The sequence below is a fragment of the Misgurnus anguillicaudatus genome, chromosome 4, assembly GCF_027580225.2.
Source record: "Misgurnus anguillicaudatus chromosome 4, ASM2758022v2, whole genome shotgun sequence".
Lineage (NCBI taxonomy): Eukaryota > Metazoa > Chordata > Actinopteri > Cypriniformes > Cobitidae > Misgurnus > Misgurnus anguillicaudatus.
Genome location: NC_073340.2, coordinates 16,955,428 through 16,973,341, shown reverse-complemented (window position 1 = coordinate 16,973,341; position 17,914 = coordinate 16,955,428). Strand labels below are relative to the sequence as shown.

The 17,914-nt window shown below is 36.3% G+C and overlaps 3 protein-coding genes across 13 annotated transcripts in view; 1 reads left to right on the top strand and 2 right to left on the bottom strand.

Annotated features, from left to right (window-relative positions):
* Positions 1-6,262, bottom strand: part of trrap (transformation/transcription domain-associated protein) — a 104,177-nt gene extending 97,915 nt beyond the window's left edge. The window contains exons 1-11 of the mRNA XM_073866823.1: positions 6,143-6,262; positions 5,027-5,215; positions 4,195-4,244; positions 4,005-4,115; positions 3,803-3,907; positions 3,368-3,451; positions 3,194-3,250; positions 2,988-3,113; positions 2,416-2,493; positions 275-363; positions 61-157 (exon numbers count right to left, since the gene is read on the bottom strand). Coding sequence (XP_073722924.1) covers positions 61-157; positions 275-363; positions 2,416-2,493; positions 2,988-3,113; positions 3,194-3,250; positions 3,368-3,451; positions 3,803-3,907; positions 4,005-4,115; positions 4,195-4,244; positions 5,027-5,126 — 897 coding nt within the window. The 5' untranslated portion in view covers positions 5,127-5,215; positions 6,143-6,262. The remainder of the gene's footprint in view (positions 1-60; positions 158-274; positions 364-2,415; positions 2,494-2,987; positions 3,114-3,193; positions 3,251-3,367; positions 3,452-3,802; positions 3,908-4,004; positions 4,116-4,194; positions 4,245-5,026; positions 5,216-6,142) is intronic.
* A 3,847-nt stretch (positions 6,263-10,109) lies between these two features.
* nptx2b (neuronal pentraxin IIb) lies at positions 10,110-15,681 on the top strand. 3 transcript variants are annotated; one of them, XM_055177108.2, is made up of 6 exons: positions 10,110-10,713; positions 10,828-10,935; positions 11,501-11,720; positions 11,907-12,160; positions 13,295-13,474; positions 14,503-15,681. In XM_055177108.2, the coding sequence occupies exons 1-6, from the start codon at positions 10,531-10,533 to the stop codon at positions 14,752-14,754; spliced, it is 1,197 nt and encodes a 398-aa protein (XP_055033083.2). In that variant the 5' UTR covers positions 10,110-10,530; the 3' UTR covers positions 14,755-15,681. The 3 variants fall into 3 exon arrangements, with proteins under 3 accessions (XP_055033083.2, XP_055033082.2, XP_055033081.2); XM_055177107.2 differs by having other exon boundaries at positions 10,110-10,935; positions 14,527-15,681; XM_055177106.2 differs by having other exon boundaries at positions 10,110-10,935.
* A 584-nt stretch (positions 15,682-16,265) lies between these two features.
* Positions 16,266-17,914, bottom strand: part of tmem130 (transmembrane protein 130) — a 6,253-nt gene continuing 4,604 nt past the window's right edge. For all 9 annotated transcript variants that reach the window (XM_073866822.1, XM_073866821.1, XM_055175473.2 and 6 more), the window contains exon 8: positions 16,266-17,194. In XM_073866822.1, coding sequence (XP_073722923.1) covers positions 17,039-17,194 — 156 coding nt within the window. In that variant the 3' untranslated portion in view covers positions 16,266-17,038. The remainder of the gene's footprint in view (positions 17,195-17,914) is intronic.

The following is a 17,914-nucleotide window of genomic DNA, read 5'->3' as shown; positions in this document are numbered from 1 at the left end:
ATCAGTCACTGGTTTAGTATTAAAGCAAGTTTCACAAACAGGTGTCCAGTATCACTTCACCTGGTAGATGCGGATAATGTAGGCGAGGAATGACAACGTCTTAATCTGAGCGGCGATGAAATCTGCATAAAGCTCCTTGTTGAAGAGCTTGTGTTGCCTGTCATGGATATAATGAGGATATTTTGCATGTTAAAATGCATCTATGCAACGTAGGTGCATTGGTGATGTAACGCCCCATTTAAACACACACAAAGAGATGCGAGGGTTTACTGACCGTGCCTGTGCAGACACCTGCAGCATGATGGTGTTCATGATAAGGGGCACAAACTCTGACACCACGTTGTGAATGTTCAGCTTGTACAGCTAGGAAAGACATTGGACAAGAAAGCAATTAGTGTGTAAAATAACGGTGAGGACACAAAGCAGAACCATGCTAAAAAATTAAATAACTGCGTTCAATTATAAAAACAAAATTTATTTAACTCTTCCCCCGCCAGCGTTTTTTTTAAAGTTGCCAGCCAGCGCCAGCATTTTTCATGATTGTCACAAAAGTTTAATGCCTTCCAGAAAATGTTCTTCTTTAAAATATAAAAACATACAATATATTAAATGAAAAAACAGACTCTCTGCTTTCAAACAAAAAACGTTAGGGTTACATTTATTCTCTTTTTATCACCTATCAGATATGGGTAGGTTTCTTCAAAAACACCACATTTTGAGCAAAAAGCTGAGAGAATCCAATTTTTGTGAAGGACTTTTGATAGAGATCAGATTCAGAGCGATCCTCAAAACATACACGGACATACGGCTGTTTGCCCTAGGGTGATACTTCTGGGTTTTATAAGTTGTGGAAGGACGCAACCTGGTGGATAATAGTGATATTACAGATTGCCGGAAATACTCCTCATTGGCAGGGAAGCGTTTTCTCTTAATTGACGAGTCAATGGTGGGGAAAGAGTTAATAGCGAACTTTTTTATATCTACTAATATGTCATTTCCTAATCCTATCTTTGACAAGGTATTCTTACCATAAAACATAATTAACATTAGTAGATCTGCAATAACCACTCCAAAGCAATCATGAATTAAAAACATTGCGACGTCCAATATAATAAAATATTGGACAGTATTCGTTTACACATTATATTTAATTACAATTTAAGGGAAAAGTATGTACGAAATTTATATCAATTAATCATAAAATGGCCCTGATATGTCACTAGACATTAAGAAATCATTTTCATTTCAAATACTTATATCACTGACAGCAGTGGTCTGGCCCAGATATTGTCATTTAAAAGAGTTGCAGCCCTCAACTGATGTTCATTATGTCATGTTGTGTATTGGCCACCAGTTGTGTGATTGCAGTACCAGTTTTAGCCATAAGTTTTGTGATTGCAATACCAGTTTTGGCCACAATCCTACATACTGTTCCTTTAAGTAACAAGCAATTATGCGTCAAAATGATTCAACAAAAGTTGTATTTTGATTGAAAGATTCCTACAGGGTTCCCACACCTTAGTTAACTTCAAATTCAAGGACCTTTCAAGGACTTTCCAGGTCCAATACCCTCAAATTCAACTAAATGTGATTACACATTTCAAGTGTGAGCAAGGTTACATCGTGTTACCTTTTAAAATACATTGTTACAGGCCCCTATATATTTCAAATTCAACCAATCGTAAGGGTTAACGACAAAGACAGGTTGACGTGGGAGCCAGGAAGTATATCGCCATCTAAAATATTGCCAAAGACGGCGTAAAAGGGACCCAAGAACTATGGCAAGGGAACAACAGTTACATATGTAACTCGAGAGGTTTTCATGTGTCAAACACAACTATGCAAAAAAGTATTCTGGTATGAATCAACATTTGCATACAGAAGATATAAGCATTTAAAGCAAACAGTTAGGCACATGTGCTTAAAAAGTCTAGAATTTTTATGATATTATCCTACACTACACAGGGAATAATATGGATTTATTCCAGAAAACTTCTTGCATAAAATAGATTCAAACACTTTCAATGACCTGTAGGCCAATCTATGCATGTATATTTTCAAAAACTTCCCAGGGCCTTGAATTTTCCCCCCAGATTCACAAACTTTCAAGGACCCGTGGAAACCCTGTTCCTAACAATTCAAAAGAATGCATCTCCAACAGATGTGACTTAAAACATCAAAATCATTTCTGGCATAAACTCAACATGACAGAGCAGAAAAATAATTAAGTATCACACCTATCATTATAATAGTTTTGATACACTGACATGTATTCACACTGCATACTACTACACAAAAAACACCAAGACAATAAAAGCATCCTTTAACAAGAAGTCTGACTGTTGGAAGTGTCCTAATAAAAAAGGATGGCTGGGATTAAGTCAGTCTTGAATGGATGTTCATACGAACCCTCACCTGATACATGAGCACTACGATGATGGGCAGCTCCGCCAACACTTTGAGTGACAGTGATCCCCGGGGTATTATGGTATGCTGAAAACAGAGATAAAACCAACCATCACTATTTAATTATAGACAAATCCATCCATTTATTTTTTTCTTTTAGCGCATATATGGACGTGTCTCTCCTTGTGCTTAAAGTAAAAGATCAGAATTTTCACAGTAGAGGAAAACCCTCTTGATAAAAGACTAAAGCTTATAAGCAGGGACATGGTGCCCTCTACTGACTATAAATTGTAAATAAAATTTGCATTCAAAATAGTCTGATGCTATAGCTGACATATTATAGTTCTTTTGAATATAAAGTGAACCAGCAGACAGACACTCAGATCTTATCAGTTTTACTTTCAGCGCCCAGGTTTATTGGTACTTCAGTTCACACATGCACGCACGCACACACACAAACATACACACACTTGCACACAGTACCACTCTGGACTAAAGCACATCGCTCTCATCATTGTGTCTTTGCTGATCATGTGTCACTAATACACAAATTATAAAAAAAAGACTAGGTGTGTACTGACCGTCCGGGTCTCACTGTCCTCTCTCTCTGGCGCGGTCTTGACCAATACTGACGTGATCATGCCCACCATCTCAGGGGATGGCACAGTGTTCTCTGCTATAACTTGAGGATTCTCAAAATACCTTGTCTGAAAGACAGTAAAAATATGTTGTTTTAAAAAACAATTAAAACACTTCTAATCTACTCAATATAACTAAAAATGCTTACCACTACTTTAGGTAGCTCTTTGTAAATCTGCTTCACAAAGTCTAAGAAGTGATGAATCTGTAAGAGTCAGCAAAATATTGAATGTGTTTTGAATGCTTTCTAATAAACGTTATTGAAACACAGAGAAGCAAACAGTGTCCTGCATAATAAGAGTGCCGGAGGGCTTCATCTCACCTCTTGGGAGATCGCCGGACGAAACTGTTTATGCAGTTCGATGATAATGCGTAAACAAATGAGCACATTCTCCTCGCTTTCAATCTAAATGATGAAATACAAAAGGTCAGATTCAGTTTCTCAGAGTCAGAGTCTAATAAAAAACAAGACCCATTACATAAAAGAATGTAATATTTTTCATTTTCGACATGAAATGTCTGATTGTTTAATAAACAATAAATGGTAAAGAAACATGACTCCTTTGAAATATCACAAAAACTGGAGACTTCAATTCATCTCTATTAGCTTTGAGGCCAAGCTAGTTTACTTCTGAAAGCGACAAATCCTATTCAAAATGTATTTTCTCATAGGAAAACAGATTGAAAATGTACTCTATAAAATATAAAAGCCCTTTAACATTTGTCATCATCTGGAAAAGTAGGTGAACCAGCTGACCTCAAGGAAGCGGAACATGACGGAGAGGATATTTTTGGCGTGAGACCGCAGGTGTTCATTAGTTGGGATTCGGTGGATGATTTCCAGGACAAGTTTCCTTAATTGCTGTAACAAGAGACAAAAAAACACCAGCGTTTGCTTGAATGTCATGCATGAGACCTCAGTGAAGAATAGGATCATGTGACTTTTAGCTATGACACACCTGCGTTGGTTTCTCCTGAAGGAACTGGACTTCTCCATCCTGTAGAAATGTCAGGAAACGAGGTATGATGTGCTCCAAGAAGGTTGAATACTGTGGCGAGGAGGTGACATTCTGCAAAGGAATAGAAATAACAGGAGTTAAGACATCAACGTGGAGAAAAATGTTGAATTTGAAATTTTGCAGGGCTTACCTCAAAATTCTCACTGACTTCCTGCATCATTTTCAGTTTGGTCTCATCCGCTGATGTTTAAAAAGAAAAATGAGGCTGTGAAAAACTGCATCTCGTGTTTACAAATACATGAGCAGAGTTACACCCATGTTCTTTCTCGATCACAAGTGTAATAAATCAGAGCCCATAATATGCATTATAAATATATAGGCATATTACACTGTCACACACATACACATACAAGTGTACTATCCTCATTATAAACCTCTGCTCACATACACTCACCTAACAGATTATTAGGAACACCCGTTCAATTTCTTATTTATGCAATGGTGTAATGGTGTGGGGGATGTTTTCTTGGCACACTTTAGGCCCCTTAGTTCCAATTGGGCATCATTTAAATGCCGCGGCCTACCTGAGCTTTGTTTCTGACCATGTACCATCCTCTGATGACTACTTCCAGCAGGATAATGCACCATGTCACAAAGCTCAAATCATTTCAAATTGGTTTCTTGAACATGACAATGAGTTCACTGTACTAAAATGGCCCCCACAGTCACCAGATCTCAACCCAATAGAGCATCTTTGAGTTGTGGTGGAACGGGAGCTTCGTGCCCTGGATGTGCATCCAACAAATCACCATCAACTGCAAGATGCTATCCTATCAATATGGGCCTATCAAAATTGTTGAATCAAAGCCATGTAGAATTAAGGCAGTTCTGAAGGCGAAAGGGGGTCAAACACAGTATTAGTATGGTGTTCCTAATAATCCTTTAGGTGAGTGTATAATACAATAAACAAGCTTGCAAACATAAACAGAGGATTTATTTTGGGCAAAATGAAATACACTTACGCGTGTTGTTGTCAGTCAAAGCCGCCACAAACTGCAGGTATTTCTTCATGAGGGTGGTCTGATCCACCACCGTGGGGCTTGGGGTGGGCACAAAAGACATGGTGGCGGCCGGGACCGACAGGATTACGCTGAATTGGGGCAGACTTGTGTCTGCGCTGATCTCAGTAGAAATTCATGCCGTCTTTAGGACTGTAAACCACATAACACTTTTAGTACTCCTGTAGCTCATTCGGTAAAGCATTGCATGAGCAATAATGTTATTATACAGATTATGCTGAATTAATCCAATATTCATGCACAATGGTATTATTTTGCCATTTCAAAGATTATTACGCTACTATGATAGTACAGGCCCAAAATAAAGAATATTAAATATCGTTAGTAAACAATATTACATGCATAAAAAGAGACACAGACATAAAGAAAGATAAATGCTTAGATAAAGTGACATAAACATATGAAAAGTATTAAACAAATATATAGAACTGTCCAAATTACTAACTTACATATTTACATTCTCATTACATTAATGCACTTGCACATGCTTTTATTCAAAGTGATTTACAATGCATTAGTATTTATACATTTTATCACTTTGTACGTTTCGGAGAGTCGAACCCACAACCCTTTGCTGTACTAATGCAAAGCTCTAACAGGCAAGCAACAAAAATAGCACATTTTAAATAATTTGGAGCATTTATACTAAATACCAAATGCAAAAAATAAGCAAAAGGACAAATGCATAAACATGTCATTTGGTCCAATGGAGCACCAACGTCAGGTTTCTAACTTCATGTGTAGTTTTGGGGAAGCGGTGGGCGCGCCAAACTGCAACAACACGCCTACTGCAGTCACGCTCACTGACATGATGCGCTCGAGCAAACGCACTAACAATAAAAGCTAAATAAATTCTTTTGTTAAGAAACTACCATGCATATAGAAAGGTTTACGCATCCGAAGCATGAATTTTTTGTGTTTTTTTAGTATGTAGCAAGCAAACACCACACCAGGCCATTCACAAAAGAAAGAGCCTGGTGTCGCTAACTGACTAGCCGGCTGCTAACCTATATTAAGTCACATTAAAGTCAGGCAGAACTCAAGCTTTTCACATTTTACCTTAATTTGTGCAAATATCCAATGCAGTTTTGTTTCCACACGAATGCTAACACTGGACTTTTGAGCTCATTATATGTATATACACTGCAGAATTACTCTGAATAAAAGCACCAACTTACCAGCAAGGGGACAGGAAGGAGTTTTAAATGAACTTCCGCTACACCGAATGAAATTTAGTGCCGGGTCTAAAATCAATCCGCCGTACTGATTTTTGCAAGTTGTGTAATTAATTATATTGAATAAACAGAAATATCTTAATTGTACAGTTTCATTTTAGTTTTTTAGAGGTGAATATAGGCGTCAATTTTATTTTTCTAAGCAATTATTTTAATATTTGGACAGCAATATAGTACCAAGCGGAAGGACACTCCAAACAAAGCAAGTGTTAGAAGACCATCGAAAATGACGGTCTTCTAGTTTTCATTTAAACAGGGCTATAAAGCGATTGATTTAACTTTAGTAAACCCCAGTACATACAAATGCATTTTAAATAAGCGATTTCTCGTTTTATAAATACCAAATGCATTAAATAAATTATACAAATTATTTCTGGACATATTAAGCTGCATTTAGTTAATCGGAACACACAACTAAAAATGATCTTGCATAAATCTGCTGCATTGATGTGTTTTATTACTTCAATATAAGAAGCTTAGTAGTAGATATTTTAATGCACAAAAATAATGCAACTACATATTTGACCACATGGGGGAGTTTGGTTAGAAGGGTCATCAAAACATAGGAACAAGGAGTTATAAATAGAAAGGGATCACCCAAATGAATGAGACACACTTAAGACACACAATGTTTGCTTTTTAATTGCATATTTAACCAACAAGTAGCATCTGCAAGATTATCAAGTTTAGTTCGACAATGACATGTACAGCAAAGTATAGAACATGTCAGTTAATTGCAACCCTGCATTTACTTTAAACCTAACAAGCTTAAAAACATAATGTTTTGCTTTAAAATTGTACTTATGCTTTAAAATTATATCCTTTTTAAATATAATTTTTTAAAGTTTTAAATACTGTTTATGTTTAGGTGTAAATAAGTTTTGTAACAGCTTACAATTCCATTAGTTACATAAACATGAACTAACAATAAACAATATTTCTTCAGCATGTATTAATCTTATTTTATGGTAATTGCATTTATTTTTACACTTTCAAAATACAAAATTAAGTTAAAAATCATTATCTGTTATTGTTAGTTAATCTACAACGAACTGACTAACCATATTTGTATTGACTAATATTTAAAAAGATGAATAAATCTCTAAAAATATTATGGGTTTATGTTAGCTAATGCATAGCGTTAAAGGGATAGTTCACCCAAAAAATAAAAAATTCTGTCTTAACTTAGTTGCCCTCGTGTTGGCTGGTGGAAACCATTGCCTAACCCTAACCCATAGTAGGAAAAACAAATCCTATGAAATCCACTGTGAACCGTCAACTTAGCATATTTTATCAATATTTTTTCATCATCATTTGTTTACCCTACCATGGAAGTCAATGGTTTCCACTAGATGCTTATTATCATCATCAAAAAATATATATTTTGTGTTCATCAGCAAAAAGAAATTCATACATGTCTAAAACAACATGAGGGTGAGTAAATTATGACAGAATTTTCATTTTTGGGTGAACTATACCTTTAATTGTAAAGTGTTACCAAATACTCTCAGGTGCAATTGGCAGTAATGTGACAGCATGGCGAGACAATTTAAGACACACATGCTTTGTGAAATATATTGCAGATTATTTACTGCAATTTCAAAATAATTATGTTAAAATAATGTAATCCTGATATTTTTCCCCCTTTCAGAAAATGCAAAAAGATTTTTTTTGCTTTAGATCAATGATTGTTTTAGGTTGAGAATTAAATTAGTCTGTTACACACTGTTTAAAATATTGCTAACACTGCAAAGGAAAAATATCATAATACATAGAGTCAAATACTTTTTTTAGTTCTATATTTTGATGTGTGAACATTTAGAACGTAGACTTTTAAATTTAGCTTTATTTAAAGTTAACTTAATATAATTAACAAATATTATTTTAGGGATAAAATAATAAAAATTGATAGTTCTTTGGCTTTTGAAACATGCATCAGGTCGACAAACTGTTGCTCCCAAATTAATTAATTATTGTTTATTATTATTTGTGACAGTAACAGTGTGCAGATATTTTTACTTCTGCACTTGCATCAAATATAAAAAAACATTACATTTCTGAGGTGCATTTTTTCATGGTTTTTGATAGCTCCTCTGCAGAACCACAGTGGATCTGTTGAAGACCCCTAAATGAGACCCAGAGAATTTCCACAATTTTCCATTCCTGATTATATACACAAGCAAAATATAGCATGCACACCTCATATTAAGAAAAAAATCTATAAATTAACTTCTTTCAATTGAAGTAAAACATCAAACTAGAAATGTTAAGAAATTTGTCTCTACAATTTAGAGAAAATTTGTTGAGTAAAGAAAATGTCTGTCAAAAACCTGCTGACTCACTCCTGTCACGGTCTCTTAAGAAGGTCACAGATTTACAGCAAGTGCTTTCCCATCACAAACATCTATTCAGCTGAATGAGTGAAGGGTGGTAATAAATCATGACTAATATTTTCTCTATGTGGTGCACAGAGTGCATGGTGTCTGTGGGCTTATTTAAGCCTCATCTATTGAAGTAGTAAAGGGTCTTATTTATTCACTGCTTTTATGTCTCTCGCCAATATACAGGTATGGGATTAATAATGTAAGTGCTCTATTCACAGCCGATGACTAATGTACTGCTCTTGAAGAGCATGGTGCATTATAGTTTTACAAAAGATTACTTTTTTGTAGTTTTAGACTGCCTTGTCCATGCATGAACTAAATACATGGTACAAATGGACTTACCATTAATGATATTTTTCTTATCAAGTAATGTATGAATCATCTGCATTATTGAGGACCCTATTTTATGTGAATGTTGCTTACATTTAGTCTTTGTAAGCTTCCAGATCCTAGACATCAGCGACTGAAAGCTGTACATTGATAATGGTTTCAGTCTTGTCAGTCTTTACACCACTTAAGGGCACCCTAGATATCAATTAGAGCAGTATTTATTGCATGTTCTATATTTACAGTATATGTTTTTGCAACCAGTGGAGAGTTTTTTGTGAACCTCAGCACTATGTGCAGAGAATTGCATCTGGCATCAATTTTCTCTGCAGTACCCCTGGTGGACAGCCAAGTTCATGATCCTGTTAAACCTCTGCTCCAGCCTGAATGCACACCTAGTGAATTTAAATTTGCTGTAGGTTGTTTTCTTTCACTTATATATTTCTGCAGAGGGCACTTGTTAAAATATTCGAAAATGAGCATTTATTCTGTTTTCCACAGACGAACAAGTAGACGATGCCTGCTTAGTGTCATGTAAGCTTAAAATGAAGGATGTTTTGATTATTTACTGCAGATGACACATGACCTTACAAAATGATCTGTTAAAATAATGTAAATCTTATTTAAACCTTGTGATAATACAGAATAAAAGTCTCTCTCTCTCTCTCTCTCTCTCTCTCTCTCTCTCTCTCTCTCTCTCTCTATATATATATATATATATATATATATAATGACAACGTGTGTTTGTACCATCTGTGTTAATCCATGAAGTACTGCTGTTTTTAGCAGAGTAAAAATAAAATACAATTGTGCTGTAAATATCTTAGAATTATTTTACCTAACCTTAAAAAGTATTTATTTTTATTTTTTTACAGGTAATTTACATGTTATCACTATAGATTAGGCTATATAAATGGGCAATTTATATAAAGTGAAAAAATTATCCGAAGTACTGGAGAATACACTCAAAAAGGCTCTTGTTATTTTCTGGGATTAAGGCTACTTTATTTTTTAATTGTTAAGAAGGTTATTATTCCTACTCAGTGACGTAAATACTACAGCCAATCCAATCGCCGAAGTCATTTGACGCAGTCGCGCGCACATTACTCCTCTTTCGTCTCTTTAAAAAGAAAACAACCGAAATAATAAAAAAATAGAATGGAATAGCTGATTTCTCTTACAATTTTAGTTATTTTTGGTTAGTTAAGTTACTTCGGACTGCACATTGTCATTTTAGTAAACCGGAGCGCGCCTGTAGAATTTGAAGGCTGGAGAGGTGCGGGCGCAGTCAGTGGACTCTCGAGGTGCGATGTCAGGTATAAATATAAGAAACTTTATTATAAATGGACACAAGTGATGCTTCAGTAGTTTAAAGAGACAAAGATAATTTCTGATCAAAAAACTTAACGGACAAAAATCGCAGGGTATCGTTTTGTGTAAGGTATCGCGTAAACATCACCGCGCGCGTAGCCAAGTTAAACTTCGCATCGATATCTACAAAATGCTACATCTTGTCGCTAGACTTTTATGCGTCTATGCATTTACATGTGTTAAAGTTGTCTATGGACTGGATGAGAAGCGTTTTCTATGTACTGCAATACCCTCTGACATGGATGCAGTTTGTCCTGTGCAACCTCCACCTGTTCAAAGCGCATCAGTCCAAGGGGATGAACTAGGAAATACGGTGATGCAACTTAGACAGACAATATTAGAACAAAAGGAGACGATTGCCAATCAGTTAGTAACGATTAAAGAACTGACATCTAAACTGTCACGATGTGAATCTGAATCCTTCCAGAAAAACAATAAGGAAACGATGGATGATGTGCCTAAAGACTCAAATGATACCATTGACATTCTTGGAAAGACCATGCAGAGTCTTAAAGACCGATTAGAAAATCTAGAGGTAAGACATTCTTCATTAAAATAATAATAATAAGTGTCAGGCTTTGTCATGCTGCAGTGGGACCTTTGTTTGCATGTGCAAACAAAAAGATTAAATGACTATAAGTGCTTTGTGCTGGATATTTTTCTGGACTATTTTGGTAGTTAGGAGGCGTTGAAGATTACAAGGATTATCTCATTAGTTAGTACATCCCTATCCCTTTACCACAAATAGAGAAGTTATACGATGGCCCAATGTGTCAGTGCAACATGTCAGGTGTTAATCTAATTCTCTGAATGTATCGACCAAATTTTATTTACACTTCTCCAAACAAATTAATTATTGCAAGTTATATCCAATTTAAAGTACTTTACAAGGAAAAACAATCCATTGACTCTAGAAAAGAAAATGTTTTGTTCTAATAATGTCTTTATTGGGTGTTTTGAAAGGCGCCATCAAACTTTTCTATAGGCCCAACTGATCTTTTCATGTGACATTGCAGGAGTCTTTGGTCATGTGATCTGTTTGTCACAGTCATGAAGAATGACTTTGTGAATATGAATCCTTTATATTTGATTTCTTAAAGCAACAGCAAATGCGAGCCAACATCTCTGGTGCCTCCTTTCCTAATGAGCTGAGAAATCTACTGCAGCGTCGACTGGAGGACCTGGAGAATCAACTGCTGAAAAAGGTCAATGAGCTTGAGACAGAAAAGTCGCAGCTATATAATGAGACCGTTGCCCATCGCCAGCGCACGGACAATACTCTCAATCTTCTTACCAACAAGATTTTTGAGCTTGAGAAAGGTTTGCACAAATCCCACCGTTATCATTTTCCTTCTGTGCTATATTTACTTTTATTGGATTATTGCTATGCACAATTTTTTTTAGTGCTTTTTGTTCTACAGTGCTAAAGGAGTGATGCTGTTTATAGCACATATCTGCATGCCTCCAGAGGTTTTACTGTACTAACTCACTTTTTTTTTGGTACAGGAGAGGTTGGATTCAAGTCACCAGAGAATTTCAAAATCTCTCTTCTTCTGCGCACAAATTATCATTATGGGAAAGTAAAGAAAAGCTTGCCAGAGATGTACGCCTTCACTGTTTGCATGTGGCTTAAGTCAAGTACAAGCACTGGAAGTCCTGGCATTGGAACTCCTTTTTCCTATGGAGTGCCGGGTCAGGCAAATGAGATTGTATTGATCGAATGGGACAACAGCCCTGTAGAATTGATCATCAATGACAAGGTACAGAACCAGTGTGTTAACAAAAGCAAGTTCACAGTTCACGCATAATGTTGGCTGCGTTCAAAGCTCGAAAATGCTGACTTTGAAGCCAGCATTCCAGGGCACGAAGGCATCAAGGCAGGTTCGAAATCAATGTTTGGTTTGGTTTGGTTTAGTTTTCTCCTGAGATAACTTCATTGTCTTTTCCCACAATTCTTTGCCTGGGGGGGGTGTGATTGGTCTAGCATGGTCGATTTTGAAAACATAAAATGGCATCCAAGAAAGCGACTGGAACACAAATTTAGTGTAAATAAAGTTTTATTTTCACTTTTTACATCTTTCTAGTGAGAAATTAGTTTTGCTTTTTAAATATGGGATTAGTTATCATCACAAAGACGCTCTTTGTCTATATTTCAAACCGAATTCCATTACGCTGCCTATGAAGGCTGTCCGATTGCGTTTCCCAGAGCTGAATTCATGCCGCCGAAGTGAGGCAGCGAGGCAACAAGTCAGCTGCCTAAGCTTTTGGATCTATTAACGATAGTAACTAAAAGTGAACGGTAATCCAAAAATGTCAGAATCACCTCAAAAGTATTAAATAAGTAATTCAACTGATAAAATTTTTTCAAGTTACCATTCAACTCAGGCCCTGTCCCAAATGGCGCACTTCATGTTGACTTTCGGTCTCGTGGCCTTATATTGCGCGTGCTCGCTTAGTCTACGAGTCCGTAGGGCGTCCCGTCTTTCATTTTTACGCTTTGAAGTGTGCTCATCAGCGCCTCCTTTGCCCCCTTGATGCGGTCTTCAGCGAAGCCCGCACCGCAGCAGGGTTCGCCCACTTTACCAACCCAGAAGTCCTTGTGAAAGAGCAATCAGAGCAATCAGACGACGGAAGGGAGGAGTTCACACTGACGGGCAACTTCTCAACCTATTTCCGGTGTGACGCTCGAGTCTGTCCCAAAATACGACTCCGGTGCACCCACGTGGATTCGCATCAAGGGTCCCTAAAGTCTGCACTACATGATGTCATCAAAGTGTGGACTCTGAGGAGGACCACAAGTCCGGAGTGTGCCATTTGGGACAGGGCCAAACTTGTGTAAGGAAATAAAGCAGATAATCTTTAAACTTTATAATCTAACATCTCTTTTTAAATAGGTGGCAAGACTGCCTCTATCATTGGGCGATGGGAGATGGCACCATGTCTGTATCACTTGGACTGTTAGGGATGGGGTTTGGGAAGCATATCAGGATGGCCAGAGATTGGGTTCAGGGGAGAACCTGGCCCCTTGGCACCCGATCAAGCCGGGTGGAGTCCTTATCCTTGGCCAAGAGCAGGTGAGAATAAAATATACGCTTATACATCAGCCTCTTCCCTACTGAAAAATCCAGCTAAGACCAACATAAGCTGGTAGCTGGTTTTAGCTGGTTTAAGGTGGCACTAGCTGGTTTACGCTGGTCCTACCAGCCTGACAAAGCTGGTCATGCTGGTGGGTCAGCTGGTCTTCCAGCCTGACCAGCTAAGTCCAGCTAGACCAGCTTAGAAAGTGACCAAAACACAGCTAGACCAGCTTGCTACACCAGCAAAACCAGCTTCCTACACCAGCTAAAACCAAGCTGGGAGGCCAGCTAAAACCAGCTCACCATCTTATGCTGGTCTTAGCTGGACTTTTCAGTAGGGTTCTGCAGTCCCATTTGGTTTTAGGGCCAAAGCATGCTTTAGTTTTTACATGTACATTAGTTGTTTCCAAATTATTGTAGCATGCACATAGAATGAGTGGCTAATGCGTGTGATTGTATGTTTGTTTTAGGATAAAAATTAAAAGTGGTGCTATGCTAATTATTTGTGATCGTATGTGCATCACGTGTCTTGTCAAAATAAGTGCCTGCTGAAGACGCGTCTAAAGGGTTTATGATTAAAGAGACGCTTGGGTTTGCCAGATACTCGTATAATAACATGCGTAATCAGAGTTGGCTGTTAAGGGAGTGTCTTGCGTGTATTTTATGAACGCGAGCGTCTCTTTTATCATAAACGGTTTTGATGCGTGTGCAGCAGGCCCTTATTTTGACAAAACATGTGATGCACATGGTTCACATGATGCAACAAACACATATTTTGAAAACATGAGCAACACACATGACACTCCGAACACATATTTTGAATTTGCGACCCTCATATGAGCAGTCATGAGCTGCCACTGGTCTATACTTAACATTTATAATAAGCTGTAGTCTTATTTCTTGCTTAAAAGTGTTTTATCGATTCATGGACCTTAAATCAATGTTGTAGTTGACATTAGGGTTAGCATGAGAGTGCCCATTATCTAAAGGTGAATAAAATGGGTTGTTGTTGTTGTTTTAATGAGGCCTGTCGTTTATGGCCTCAACAGGATATAGTAGGTGGGCGCTTTGATGCCAACCAGGCCTTTGTGGGAGAGCTGAGCCACTTTAACATCTGGGATCGGGTTCTGCGCTCCACGGACATCGTCTCCATGGCAAACTGCTCATCCTACATGCCTGGCAATGTGGTGGCCTGGACCGACAGTAATATTGAGGTGTTTGGTGGGGCATCAAAGTTGCAGCTCGAGCTTTGCGAAGCCAGGCTCTTTGACAATTAAATAATTGTGGATATCACTCAGCAAAATCGTTGAAAATGACTATGTATTAAACATTTTTAATAAAAACAAAGGAATGGGAGTGGAGCATGGTATACGCTGATGTTACCCTGTCTGTAAAAACCCTGTCTAAAGTCCTATAATATAATGATGAGATTAGAAACTTCAAAATTTTATTTTACTCATTGACTAACATTGATTTCAATTTTTGACATGGTCTTACTGGGTCAATATCAAGGTTATATTTTTACTAAATGTTCTCTAAATTGTCTAGAAAGATTTTATGTAGAAAACAGTAAATCACAACAAATGACTTTAGCTGGGTTTTCACAGACTTGGTCATATATAAATGCAATGGTAGACACATCAATATGAGCTTTGAAGTATTTTCTTATATAGTATTTAAATTGTACTTTAAGGGACTTCCTTTACTTTAGTGCTTTACAATTTAATGGTTTGAAATGGTCAGAAAACAGGCGTGATTGTGTTTAGAGAAATGTACCTTTCAAATTTGTTATGCTACAAACTTTGAGTTGTAATAGATATTGAAAAAAAATAACAATTATTTTATTAATATATATTTTTTTACTTTATCATTATATTCAGAATCAAATCCAAAGCACATCTTTGTTTAATTGTTTACTCTCATTAACATAGTCATTATAAATGCTTTAAGATGTCAGATATTTTGAAGAAATTTTTGTTGTCTCTTCAATAAAACATAATATCATATTTTTGTATTCTTTTTTTAAATCTTGTTCAGAAAAATATCATTTAGCGTTGTCTTTGTTATGTCTGGTCAGAATACCCATGCTTCTGTTATATGAAGGGTTTTGCTTCAGATTACTGTGCCAATTCTTCTACAGGGTTTGCTTGACAATGTCAATGTATATTTGCCAATGGAAAATAAATAAAAGCTTGGAAATCTTGGCTTTTTGCTCCTTTTTCCGGCTACACTTTCCTCCTTTGAGATTTAGATCTGATCAGTATGATGTTATTTATTTATTTATTTATTTTTAACAATTGCTCTGATATTTATTGACATGCTCATTTTGAAAATATACAGCAGAAAAGTAAAAATTAAATAATAACTGTTTTCTGAATGTAAGGTTTGCTAACTGTGGTTGAGATCAAACAATGGATTTAACATGTAATGGACAGGTGGCTCTGATGGCATTAGACAGCCTTTAGAGGATGGGATCAGTCACAAGCCAAAGCTTGTATCACAGACAGACATCTCACAAATATCTAAGAGTTTAAAATGGTTGAAATTCGTGTTGAAAGGCTCATATGTGGCATTATGTGTGCAGTATTTAAATGAGGACGCCAACATCTGCCAACAGCATTCCAATTAGACAGAAAAATTGTGAGCTTTCAAATGACAATGAATGAAGTATATGATTATAATGTAGGGCTGTTTGTTTTCCCATGAGAGGCACTAAAAAAACCTGAATGCCCAATTCAATCCTAAATCTTTCATAATATTTTAAATAAACATGGAAGTATTTCAAAAGTGTCTCGTGGCAAATGATTTTGTTTTTTAGATCTAGGTAAAGCATCAAAAAACTTTACTGACTTTTCTAGAGCACCGCTCTTCATTAAGAATTAAGTGACTTAATATAAATAGCCTCCTTTTACTTTGTCTTTCACATTACAACTACTTTTACACTTCCAGGAACATCTACTGTTGGGCTGAAGGGCACAGTTATTAGGAGTATGATGCATTACATATATACATCTTTTAGGCCAGAGAGGTATTTCGCAATCCCTTGTAGAGCTGTAATTTGTGTCTTCCTGATACCACACAGTGCAGATGGCAGTAACAGGTCAGACTCATTTATTTCTGGAGAAGAGCTCTTGCTCATAATCACTACCAAAGACATATGATATTCTGTAAAGCAGTGTTTGTTGTGTACATCTTGGTCCACTTAAAAACTGAACTATTTTAAAGCACCTTTGTTAAATACCATTCAACTCCTCAAACAGTAAACACAAACAGATTACAAAAAAAAAAATTTTAAGGCATCAATAAAAGACACTATGGAGTAAAACCTTGAAACCCACTCAACTATAAAATAAAAAAAGAAAAAGAGCAGAAGCAGAGAAGGAAAGAGAAAAACTATAATTGAGAAACAATAAGTTCACATTTTATGCACTTGATTTATTTTGCTCAATAACAATGTTGAGTCAAAACTGGCCACCTCTGATTTGCTCTGACATATGAATAGCTATTATAAAAAGATGATACAACAAAAAGCTAGATGTCGACCAGGTAGGATTTACAGGGTTAAGTGTTGTAGGAGGTATTTTGCTGATCAAGTAAGGGCTGTGCTTCATTTTTCTGGGTAGATATTGAAAAAAGACAATTATCCTTTAAGGAGACGGTTGTATCCTTGCCATGCATCTCCACGTCTGTGAAGGAGACGTCATTCGTATTTTCCTCCTGAAAATTCACAAAAGTTTCAATAAACAAGAAATATAACACATACAAAACATATAGTCCTCTAAAAAAAAGGTACAAAAGCTGTCACTGGGACGGTACCCTTTAAATAAGAACAAATTGATACCTATGGAGTACATATTAGTACCAAATGTATACTGTACGCAAATGCTACATATGAAAGGATTTTTAAAGGATATCGTATATATAATAAGGTATACACTGAGACAATACCTTTTAAAAAGGTAATAAAATAGTATTTTGCTACAGATATTTTTTGAGGAACCATAAGGTATCAATATGCACCCTTTAGGTGCAATTCTTGTACCTTCGTATATACAATCTATAGTTTTTTTCTGAGTGTGTGTGGGGTCCAAAAGTCTCAGACCGCAATGAAAATCAGGCATTTAAATTTACAACTGTAAACGAATGCAGAAGACTAAATCAAAATAAAATATTTAGTTAAGTATTTAAAATTCGTAACTATATAGGTGATTAATTAAAAAATAAGCAATTCTGATACAGTGACCATGTTATCAAGTGTGTACGAAAGGTCCGATTTCCATGCATTTCTTAAAGGGACCTTTTAGAACCTTAATTTTTTTTAAAGCATCATCACTGCAATTTGTGTAGTTGTGTAATGTGTAGTTCATCTCAGCAGAGTGCTTCACTAAAGCTGCTATTTACTATTTAAAATGATTTGTGATGAAAAATAGCATCAGA